This window comes from Amblyraja radiata, chromosome 22 (assembly GCF_010909765.2).
Source record: "Amblyraja radiata isolate CabotCenter1 chromosome 22, sAmbRad1.1.pri, whole genome shotgun sequence".
Classification (NCBI taxonomy): Eukaryota; Metazoa; Chordata; class Chondrichthyes; order Rajiformes; family Rajidae; genus Amblyraja; species Amblyraja radiata.
The window spans coordinates 9,316,319-9,328,897 of record NC_045977.1 but is presented as its reverse complement, the minus strand read 5'-3'; the positions used below and the strand labels follow the sequence as shown (position 1 = coordinate 9,328,897).

The 12,579-nt window shown below is 45.2% G+C and overlaps 1 protein-coding gene across 1 annotated transcript in view; it reads right to left on the bottom strand.

The window, feature by feature from the left end:
• tdrd5 (tudor domain containing 5) overlaps window positions 1-11,051 on the bottom strand; it is a 38,749-nt gene extending 27,698 nt beyond the window's left edge. Inside the window, exons 1-4 of the mRNA XM_033040341.1 lie at window positions 10,761-11,051; window positions 8,528-8,917; window positions 7,998-8,158; window positions 134-217 (exon numbers count right to left, since the gene is read on the bottom strand). Of these exons, the coding sequence (XP_032896232.1) occupies window positions 134-217; window positions 7,998-8,158; window positions 8,528-8,917; window positions 10,761-10,992 (867 nt within the window). The 5' untranslated portion in view covers window positions 10,993-11,051. The remainder of the gene's footprint in view (window positions 1-133; window positions 218-7,997; window positions 8,159-8,527; window positions 8,918-10,760) is intronic.
• Window positions 11,052-12,579: the final 1,528 nt, after the last annotated feature.

Sequence of the window (12,579 nt, the reverse complement as noted above, 5' to 3'; positions counted from 1 at the left end):
GGTGAGGATGCTAATGCGAGTTTATCCTGCAGGTTAATTTAGAGGATTTTGTAGACATTGACTGACTGTTGGTGCCATCACTCCAGTGCTACCCATAAAAACAGTAGTGACACAATGTCCCATTCCTACTTACAAATTTAATGTTTTTCTTCACTTCAGAATCCATGGTCCCTCCAACCCCTTTGTCTACAAGCACCGTCCTCAAATCTTCGACAAGCTTGAACATAAAAACAGAGGGTAAGAGCATGTCATTTCATATTATTAATTAAACCTAAGAGGTAAAGCTAAAAATAAAATTGTTTTTATTTTCTACTTACATCGAAGTGACACGAAAACGTCTATTAACGTAGAACAGCCCTAGCACAGACGCTTCGGCCCACAATGTTTGTGTTGAACATGATGCCAAGAACACCTCTCCATTCCCTGCAAATCCATATGTCTATCGAAAAGTCTCTTAAATGTCACTATCACATCTGCCTCAACCACCAATCCCGGCAAAGTTTTCCAGGCACATCATCCTCTGTGTATAGAAAACTTGCCCTGCACTATTCCTTTAAACTCTTTTCCTCTCACTTAACACTGTGCCCTCTAGTATTTGTTTTATCCATCCTGAGAAAAAGGCTTTGACTGTCGACTCTGTCTATGCATCTCATAATTGTATATACTGCTATCAGGTCTCCCTGCAACCTCCAGCATTCTAGAGAACACAATCTCCACAGCTCACCCCCTCCATGACACACTGGTCAACGTGAGGAGCACCTTCAGCGACAGACGGCTTCCACCAAGATGCCGCACAGAACGCCACAGGAGATCCTTTTTCCCTGTGACTATCACACTGTACAACTCCACCCCCTTCTGTCGTGGGGTAGACCGACTCCTCCCCACACCCAATCTTTGCACATCCCCAATCCTGGACTTTCCACTCTTCACTTTAATTTCATGTTTTATGTATTTTGTTGTGTTTTATGAATGTTTGCAGACCAATTTGCCTCCTGGGATAAATAAAGTTCTATCATATCATATTGTATTCCAAGTCTAACCTCTCCCCCTAGTGAATACCCCCTTATCCAGGCATCATACTAGTAAATCTCCTTTGCTCCCTTTCCAAAGCCTCCACATCTTTCCTCCAATGGAACGATCAGAACAGCACACAATACTCCAAATGCCGCCTAACCAAAGTACTATAAAATTGCATCATGATTTCCTGATTCTTATACTCAATGTTCCAACCTATGAAAGCAAGCATACCATATGCCTTCTTTACCACTATCTACTTACCATGCCACTTTCAGGGAGTTATGGACTTGAACCAAAAGTTCTCTCTATGCATCAATGCTGTTAAGGGTCATGCTGAAGAAGTTCACGTCTTGTACAAACATTCATTTATTATTAAAACACAGATTTATACTAGTACAAAAACGATGGCTGCCAAGTGAAGTCTCTCTGTTGTCTGCTGCATCCCGTCACCTGACCACAGATCGGCGTTGAATGGTCGGTTCAGATCACGCCAGTTCACCGAGATCTCGAGCTCGACAAACAAAGGTTCGAGACCAAAGTGGCTCGGCCACAAGATGACGCCACCTGACCCCCCCCCCCCCAGAACTGGAGTATTGGAAGCGGTTAGTCTGTCGAGCGAGGCGGCCTGATCTTGTGTACTTGTCACCTGCGTTCGGGGTTACGGCTGGTTGAGTTGAGGGCAGTTTTGATCATGATGGCGGACGCCCTCTGCAGCGGGGTTGTGTCACCTGCACTGGTTGGTCAATGTCCAATTATACCGGCTTAAGACGGTACACGGACACAGTCTCTTGTCTGCCACCCACGTCAATGATGAAAGCTGTGGCGTCGTTCTGTAGCACTCTGAAGGGTCCCTCATAAGGCTTTTGCAGTGGTGTAAGGTGGGCAGACGTACTGGCAGTCCTGGAGGTCGGGAGGGACGTACGTGGTTGTGAGACCGTGTCGGGATGCGAGGACTGGAGAATGCGTGCCCACCTTCTCACGTAGGCGTGTCAGCATGGTGGTGGGCAGTTCTCGATTTCCACGGGCCGCCGAGACGAAGTCCACTGAGACAGTAAGCGGGGCACCGTACACCAGCTCGGCCGAGGAAGGTGCCAGGTCCTCCTTTGGGGCAGTGTGTATACCTAGCATGACCCATGGTAATTCATCCATCCAGTCTGGGCCCGTGAGACGTGCCTTGAGGGATGCCTTCATGTGCCGGTGAAAATGTTCAACTAGGCCATTTGCTTGCGGATGGTAGGCCATTGTGTGGTGCAGCTTAGTGCCAAGCAGCTAGGCCATTGCTGACCGCAACTCGGAGGTGAACTGCGCACCTCTGTCGGAGATGTCCGCCGGCACCCCAAAGCCGGTGATCCAGTGGGTGGTGAGGGCACGTGCACAGGTCGCAGTGGAGGTATCCGAGAGCAGGACGGCTTCCGACGATGGTGAAGAGGTGGGCTACACCTCTGGATGGGGCAACGGTCCAACAATGTTGACGTGGATGTAGTTGCAGGGCGAAGTTCTGCAGCGGCGCCTTGATGTGTCGCTGAATCTTGGAGGTTTGACAGGGGATGCACGCTCTGGCCCAGTTGCCACTACCGACAGCCGGCCGAGGTGTTTCCCGGATGTGTGCAGGGTGGTCGTCATCGGCAGGCCTCGGAGTCCCACCTTTGGTGGTAGAAGCACCACTTGTCCTTGCTGGCGCTGTTCGTAGCCGACCTCACTGCCACTCCTTCCGTGGAGGCTGGAGCTGCCCGTATGACCTGCCGAGGCACAGCCGCCACCCGATTGATGGTGGCTCCACCCTGCTGTCTGGCCTGCCGCAGCACGTCTGCGCAATAATTTTAGGGCCGCCTTATTCACCATTCGCCTGGGGTGTGCTGTAGCACGTTTCGTTCGATTTGACAAAGTAATTCCCTTAATAAACTTCAATTTACTTTATTTTATTTATCTAATACTTCCGTGTTTGCTTGACTGGCGTTACAAAGGGCACCCAACGGGTCCTCAGCCATGCCTGCGCAGTTGGGGGAGGGTTGCCTCTGGCGATTTTCAGATCGCCATTTTTATCTCATACTTTGGTGTATACTTGATTGTCCTCACAACGGAGACCCCGCGGGTAAAGTTGTTCTGTTTTACAAACGGCTCTACGGGTCGTCTACTCGCATTATAAACTTTAATTTACTTTCTACCGTCAACGGCACAAGTTTGAAAGCGGCAGTCGGGCCTGCACAATGAGCTCCCACTTGCCGGGCCTGTCAGCCACGCCTGCGCAGTTGGGGGAGGGTTGCCGGGCCCGCTGCCATTTTCAGATCGCCATTTTGACTAGCATCAAAACAGGGATCTCTGGCGTCACAACGGGTCCATGGGTCGTCTAGTACAAAAGCAATGACTGCCAAGTGAAGTCTCTCTGTCGTCTGCTGCACCCCGTCTCCTGACCACACAGATCGGCATTCATTGGTCGGCCCACATCATGCCAGTTCACGCGAGATCTCGAGCTCGACAAACGAAGGTTCGAGACCAAAGTGGCTCGGCCACAAGATGGCGCCACAAAGCCATTAATTGTGTATTTCCCCCTTACATTTGACCTCACATAATCCAAGCAACACCTCACATTTGCTCGGATTAAACTCCACCTACCATTCCTCTGCCTACTTCTGTAGCTGATCCACACCGTGGAGCATACCATGAAAACCTTCCTCGCAGTCAGCGACCCCAGCAACCTTGGTTTATCTGCAAACTTACAAAACAACCAGTCTACGTTTATGCGTGTGTGTGTCACAAACGAACCATGCTGACTGTCCCTAATTAACTATTCTTTTCCAAATGGGAATAGATTAGTTAGTGGTCGACTTACGAGGAGAGGAACATCCCTGCCCCCTGTCTCCATCAAAGGTGTAGAAGTGCAGTTTACCCAGGAGTACAAGTGCCATGGAGTTTACCTGGACAGTAAACTGGACTGGTCCAGGAACGCTCTGTGAAAAAAAGGGACAGAGCCATCTGTACTTTCTGAGGAGGCTCTGATCTTCAACGTCTGCAGTAAGATGCTGCAGATGTTCTATCAATCGGTGGTGGCCATTGCCACTTTCTACCCTGCCGTGTGCTGGAGTAGAGCAGGGCAAAGGCCCCGGAAACTAACAGAATCAACAAGCTCATCAGGGAGGCTGGCTCTGTCCTGCGAGTGGAATTGGATTTGTTGGAGGTGGTCTCGGAAAGGAGGATGTTCCTCAAACTGCAGGGCATCGTCGATAATACATTTCACCCCCACCATGACACACTGGTCTTCTTCTTCTTGCGAATGAAACATAAACCAAAGGAATAGTTAGATCTCAACCCGGGTGTTGAGCACCAGGCCTTGAGCTCCATTTGGTGGGTGGTAGAGCGGGCACCCAGAGATGACATGGTTGGCTGTCTGTTGTTCTGCTCTGCATTCACAGGCTGGGCTCTGGCGGAGCCCCCATCTCCACATGCCGGCATTGAAACGCCCAACTCCAGTACCAAGTCTGTTGAGCTTCACCCATGCTCCTCTGGGGAGGTCAGACCCTGGACTGCTTTTATCTGGTGAAGAGATGTAGCTGTGTAATGGAGATGCGGTTGCCTTCCACTCCTGTGACCACTTGGTGGCTATCCAGTGTGCTTTTATCTCAGTTGGCTGGATGGATGCTGGGAGTTGTTTTCCATTTGGAGCAAAGGGGTGACGGGACTACAGTCGGGGTGGCCTCTGCTCTCTGCTGATAGCCAGATGGAGGAGGTGATCTGGGTCCATGGCACGGCGAGATAATGCCAGAGTTGCTGCTTACCTTCGGATCCCTGCAGGCGAATGCCTGCAAGTATAGGGAGCTGCTCGACTGGAGTAGGTTGAAGGCACCTAGTGATGGTTCGTAAGGTGCTGATCAGGCTCGTGTCTACCAGGCTAGTATGGCTACTACTACTCCATATGGGTACGCAGTACTCAGCTGGGGCATACACAAGAGCTAAGGCAGAGGTGCAAAGAGTTGATGGACTGGCTCCCCAACTTGGTCCTGCCAGGCGTCAGATGAGGTCGCTAGGTGCCATGACCTTGTCGCGGAGATCAGCCAGGTCTTGACGAAATGTAAGCGACCTGTCCAGCTTTACGCCGAGGTAAGTGGGTGTTTGTTGGAAGTCCAAGCGCTTGTTGTTAACGAAGACAGCTCGCTCTCGCTTAGCTTCCTTGTTGTTTAGATGGAATGCTGTTGACACTGTTTTGCCTTCGCTCAGCTTTAGACGCCGCTGTCGTAGGTATACTGCCAAAGTCCCCATGTCTTGCCTCAAGGGGCTTTCAATTGTCTTCCATTCTTTTTGTCTCATCAGGATGGCTAGATGGGCCATACCCATATTCTCCATCGATGGTCTCTGGGAGGTCATGGATGTACACGTTGAAAAGCAGCTGAGCCAAGACGGATCCCTGTGGGACGCCATTCTTCAGTCTACGTAGCCTACTCTGCTGTCCATCACTGGTCTTAAGCACAAAGCTGCGGTTTGATATCAGCTCCATGATGTAGCATACCATGCGCCTGTCTGGCAGCACCCGAAGTAGCTTTGCAGTTAGTCCCCGGTGCCACACGGTGTCATAGGCAGCTGTCAGATCTATAAGAACAGCTCCTGCCTTCTCATTTGCCTCAAAGCAGTCCTCGATGTCTTGGGTGAGGAGGGTTACCTGGTCCGCAGTAGATCGACCTTGTCGGAAACCAGCCTGCTCGTGGGGTAGTTGAGGGTCTATGATGGGGTTTATACACCCGTGGATCAGCCTCTCAAGGAGTTTTATGGGATGCAGAGGAGCGAGATGGGCCGGTAGCTTTAAGGATCATCCTTTGGCTTGTTCGGCTTCGGGAGAGCGATGACTGTTGCACAACGCCAGATCTTTGGTATTTTGCATTTCTCCATGGAGGTCAACAGGTACTGTCGGATCCAGTTGGTAGCAGCGTCTCCAGAATGTAGTAGAAACTCCGGGAGTATGCTGTCAGATCCAGGAACCTTTCCTGCTTTCAACATCTTGAATGCTGTGGCCATTTCATCGGGGGTGAAAGGTCCATAATCCCCTCTGTCAGTTTTCCATGACTCGGCCACCTTCGCGGTCAGAGTTTGTGAATCGACCATTCTTGACTAGTTGAGATGCGATCGCGTTGGCAGTCACTGGGCATTTGCCGGGTTTGGATGTAGCTCTGCCGGTCAGGCGGTTGACCGTGTGCCATGCTTTACAGCTCGAGTGGATGAAGTCCATCGATTCAGCCGTCTCAATCCAGCGTTCTAGTCGTTTCTCATCCAAGCGGTGAGCAATGTAGTGGCAGTGATTTCAGAATTCTCTTTGGTGCCAGCAGCAGTATGATCTTCGTATAGCTATTGACACTCATCATCCCAACATGGAATGTAATGCCTCTGGTAGCCACGGGGGATGGTTTACTTGCCTGCATTGATAAGCATGTAGCAGTAGGCTTGGTAGGAATAGTCCAGGTTGGTACTGTCTGGAGGAAGGCCCGAGGCGGCTGCGTTGGTAAGTTGTTGGAACTTGTCCCAGTCGGCCTTGCGGAAGTTACACCGCTTCTCAGGTTTGCTCGATATTGGTGCAACCAGTGGTGTTGTGGTGATCAGTGGTGGTCGGTGTTGTGACCGTGGGAATTTCTACAGAACCCGGCGCGTTGGTGGCTGATGGTTCTTTGTGTTACTGGCAAAGGCTAGGTCTGGGTTTGTACTGGATGGGCTGAATGGAAGCTGTTTGGCTCCTTTGGATCATACAGAAGCGTGCGGTCATTGGCAGATGCCCAATCTATGAGGCCGTTTCCATCACTATTACATCTTGAGTAGCCCCATTCGGTGTGGTGGCAGTTGAAATCACCTGTGTATACACAGGGAGGGCTGAACACTGGTATGGATGTTGTAGCCAGACGCACTAGGAAGGCTTGTACACATTGATGATGGTGACATCCTGGACCTTCACTGCAAGCCATTCCAGATCTGAGTCTTCTGCAGACTGCCCTTCTATAGCCCAATCCGTGTCATCTCTGATGAAAGTGGCCAGACCATATTTACTATTTGGTGTGAAAATAGCTAGTGTGAATTCAGGAATTGAGAGTTTCTCCACTGCTTCGCAGTGTGTCACCTGCAAGAGTATGACAGTCGCATTGTTGGCATATGCTAGCTGCTCAATGATGGATATCTTAGCACTGGTGAGACCTTCGATGTTCAACTGTAGTATCCCAACATCCTTGCCACCTGCTCTGAAAAGAGCACAAAGCTTGGCTCAGGGCTGCAACACTCAGTCTTTGTCCTATCCTTCGTTTGGTTTTGTGTTATCGGCATCTGTCTCCATGAAGTATTCCACGAGAGAAGACTAACTGGATTAACAGGAAACCACGAGAAGGTTGCCGATATCTCGACACTGGTCAACCTGAGGAGCACCTTCAGCAACAGATGGGTCCCACCAAGGAGCAGAACAGTCGTGGGGTAGACTGACCAAACATTACAAAGGAAATAGTTATAGATAAAAAAAGACCTTACGATACATAGCAAAAAAAAAAAAATCAGCAGAATGCCTGGAGAAACAGACAATGAGACACAGAAGCCTTGACTGTGACAGAGTGGTAGATACTACGGATGGAATCTAAAACCATCAGAGGGGAAAACTATTAAGCAACAGAAAGAAACATTTCAATATCAATAACTAGTATTTACAAACTACCTCAAGCACAATGAAATGTTACAAACAACATCAAAGTGTGATTGAATGTTGCACAATTTGTTTATTTCTTTTAAAAAAAGTTACTACTCTCCAGTTTTCTTTGCACCACTTTTGGATTAAAAGATAAGTTATGCAAGCTGCCGACAATGATGGAATGAAGTTTGCAAAAGCTGTTCAGGTCATTCACCCCTGCCTTCCATTTGGTTCTACAATTCTGTGGTTAGCTATGTGAAGAACTATAGCTATGTGGCGCAATATAGTAAAGTTTAACATGCAAAATATTAATAACAAATGCCAAATTGATACAGACCTTTTTCAGACCTTTGTCAAAATACTCTGTGTCTGAAGTAGATTCTGACATACTTCCCCAATTCAAAGGTTTATTTGTAGGTGATTTGTTGGGGTTGGGTTGCATGGTTATCGCCTTTGATTGGGTTTGGTTGGCCTGAATGGACTGGTTGGATGATTTACCTACATGAATAAAAATAATGATTACAAGAAAATCTGAACCAAGCTGCAGTTCTATACCACTCTGTGTGGTCTACACAGTAGTCCATATAGCAATAGTTGACATTACTTTATGATTCTTTAACTGGCACATGATTTCAACAAGCTGAACTAAGGGAACAGGCTTGTTTCCCATTGGCACTACAATTTATCATGGTAGGTCAGCAAAAGCGCAGCATTAATATCGGAGTTCCATCAATTTTCTTTTGAATGGATGAACATTAAGGAGGTGTTTATTAACATTTGGACATTTTAAGTTTCAAAGAGAGCAAAATAAATCAATTCATTAAAAAAATTAAATCAAAACGATACCATTTGCAACTAAAAACTCACCTTGCGTGAGAGGACTTCCTTTGCTTCTGTTTCTCAGCAATAGGAGGGAACCCTGGCGTGTTTGTTGGATCTCAATATCTTCCGAAATTGCTTTAAGAACTTCTTGCAAGGAGTAAAAGCCATACCGTGTGTACTGAAAAGGTCTTCCGTACTTTTTCAAAAATGCCATGTCAAAATCAGACAGCAAGACACCACAGGGAAAGGATGCCACCAGATCTCGAAGTTCACATTTCACTAAAGCAGGTAAAATTGGGATGGTATTGCACCTTCTAGGCAGGGCAGTCTGCTTCCGTTCATATCTAGTCTTTCTCAAGTTACGTTTGGTCTTGGTGGAGACCTTTGCTTTTGCTACCAACTCTTCAATTCCTTTTGTTGTTTCGTCACCAACACCTGGGAAAAAATTGTTTAAAAAAAGCATATTTTCTGTACATATAAGAGACTGAAAACACAAAATCTCACATATTTCAGGTACACATTACCCTTCCACATCATGGCCACTGATCTAATGCCATTATTTACATTTAATTGATAGTAAATTTAATTGATAGTACATTTTATTGAACCAAACAAGCAGTACTGAAAAAGCTTTATTAAGATATATTAAAAATGATCACATAGATGTCCAATAGATATGTTATAAAAACTATTTTCAGCCATGTATTGGTCTCCTTTACGTACAAGCAAATAAGAAGGGTGACATAAACAAAAGCAACCATCCAAACAAGGGCAAGTCCAATCACTTAACACATTTGTTTCCTGTAACAATTAAAAGAAAATCAGTGAATAACTCAAAGGTTTTTAGAAATTCCTCTCCAGTTTTTGACAACACAAGAACCAAGACATTGAATCAGCCTATGCTCTTGAGCAAACGGTAGCCTTAGGTCAGTACAAAACAATCTTACCAAAGTGAGAAGGTTATGGATTAAATTCCACTCCAGAGGTTCAAGCACAAATATCTCATCTGGTACTCTAGCCTTGCAATGAGAAAATGTTACTGCATTATTTTAAGGGCAAAATAATTACATCAGGCAATTAGCAACACTCGCTCTGCCAACAGGAATATCTTCCAGCCAGAAACAAGGCTCAATATAAAGGACAGCAGCAACAACCTTCCACATCCAGAAATCCACTGCCTCTGCATGCAGTAATGATGGCTGGCATATAGAATAGCATGTTATCTATTAATTGGAAGATAAAATCTGTTGGTCCAGTTATTCATTTCAAGTAGCTGACATCCTGTAGCTGGGATATACTCAATTCATTTATTATGAAAATTTCAAAATCTGACTTTTTCAAATATATAGATGGTGTGATAAGGCAAAGCCCACAGACGGGATATGTGGATATATATGATTGCCTCCTGAGCAATGAATAATTCAATGATACTTTATTGGCACATTTACCTAGATACAGAGAAATTATTTGTTTTTGCATTCAATACATAAAATACACAAAGAGTCACCACGTTTCTGGTGCCGGCAAAGTTACAAGTACTCATTAGAGTCTTGTTGGTCCCTCTTTGTTGTAGGCATCCCACACCCCCTCCACCAAGTCACCAATAAGCAATGCCCATGCAGTTCCTTGCATGCAAATTTCTAGGAAATAATCAGGAACATGGCAAACGTCTTCCCAGATGAAATGAAAAATGACTAGAGCGTGGGAGCAGCACGGATTAAAATGCTATTCTAAACTTTTGTTCAGAAATTAAAGTTAGCAAGTAGCTGCATTGCAAACAACTGAGTGGAAAGAAATATAACATAGAAAGATAATAGTATAGGCCAGGAACGGGCCGAGGCCCTTTGGCCCACAACGTCTGTGCTGAACATGATGCCAAGACCAACTCTTATATGCCTGCACATGATCTATATCTCTCCATTCCCTGCATATCCACAGGCTTATCAAAAAGTCTCTTAAATGCCACCATCATACCTGTAACAACCGCCACCCTTAGCAGCACATTCCAGGCACTCACCACTGTCTGTATAGTAATCTTGCTCCACACATCTCCTTTAAACTTTGCTCCTCTCACCATGAAGATATGCCCCCTGGTATTTGATTTTTCCATCCTGGGAAAAATGTTTGGACTGTCTACTCCATATATTTATTTCACAATTCTACATCCTATCAGATCTTTCCTCAACCTCCATCGTTCCAGAGAGAACAATCCAAGTCTGTCCGAAAATTAATTCAGCTAGAAATCAGTTATTTCACTCAAATGATAACCAGTGCTTACCTTTCAAGAGAATGCTGCCATCTCCACACGAGTGAACTTTGATTGTATCAGGTATATTGGATACAAGCTCCATTGTAGACCTGTAACCTAAAGCACACAAAGGCAGCCGCTTTCCCATCATGGTCTGATAATCTTTTTCAAGCTCGGCAGGAGACAAACTATTCTTGGCAGATATCAGCAGAGACCGCAGCTCCTTCTTGAGAACCTCCAGCAACTGCTCCTGCTCTGACATCTTCACACTGCAATATTCATAAAAAAGGAATAAAATCCACTTCCTTTATGTTAAATACACTTTTGCACCCGAAGCTTTTGAGAGAATAGTCTAAATTAAGAATCTGAATATAACTTATCCATTGAATTTCAAAATAAAATGATTTTTACATTTTATTTGTCCAGTTAAAGAATCACTCATGATAAACTCTTTATAAATGGAAACATGAAAATGAAAGACTATAGTTATCTAAAAAAAAGAATCAAGCCAAATATACCAAAATATCCCATTGGTACAATAGCAACTATCCTATTCTAGTTAACATTTCCAAACTTTCTGCCAACTTTATGCTGACAGAAATTACAATATCAGTTTGTATTAATTTATAATACCATTACATACTAAAATATTACTAAGCAAACTATTTTTAGCAATGCATTGGGCTGGCATTGCATTACCTAATCTGACCTCAACTTGAATGTTTTAATCGGAATGGACTCAAAACAGACACAAAGTGGAGGCTTGTCAGATAACCAGATTCAGAGACAGAAGGGTATAAAGGAATGGAGCTCATGTTCAGTACAAGCATTGCTAACCCAGCATGCAAGAGTCCATAGTAGGAAGAATTTACCCAAAGATTTAGTATGGCAATGGAGAACCTGGGAAAATAAAGTGGAAAACAATACTGGCAAATAACAATGAATAAGTAAGATTAGATTAGAGATACAGCGCGGAAACAGGCCCTTCAGCCCACTGATTCCGCACCAACCTGCGATCCCCGCACACTACCTCTATCCTGCACACACTAGGGACAATTTACAATTACACCAAGCAAATTAACCTTCAAACCTGTACGTCTTTGGAGTGTGGAAGGGAACTGGAGATCCCAGAGAAAACCAACGCAGGTCACGGGGAGAACGTACAAACTCCGTACAGATAGCGCCCGTAGTCAGGATCAAATCCGGGTCTCTGTCGCTGCAAGGCAGCAACTTTACCGCTGCGCCACCATGCCGTCCAGCAAAAGAGAAAGTAAGCTAAGCAGAAAATAAAGGTAAGAGTACACGTACCAAGAATACAGAGTGAAGAATAAAAGTTGAATATTACAAGATTAGCAGTGAAATTTAAAGAGAATTGGGAAAGCAGTGAAACTCTGAAACACTGAAGGAAAAGATAAAAATACCAAGATATTTCACTCGGGCCTAAATTAAACGGAAAGCCAGATGGGGAAATCAAGGTATTTAGAAATGGACAAGATAAAAAAATGTCAAAGGGTCAGCGAAAGAGTCAAAATATTAGGTGTTACAAACAGCATAAATCAAGTAGACCAGACCATTTTAAAGTGAAATTATATAACTGTATTAAAAATAAAATTAGGTAGAAGTATTAATCCAGTTAAATAAGGAATAATACAAGAATTATAGAATTATAAAGAATAAAGGTGTTTAGAATAAAAACCTAGTCTAAAAGGCAAAATGCGAGAGGAATTCAGGCAACATGGTGGAGGGAAATGGCCAGACAATGTTTAGGGCTGGGATGTGAAGAAAAGAACTGCAGATGCTGGTTTAAATCGAAGGTAGACACAAAATTCTGGAGTAACTCAGCGCGACA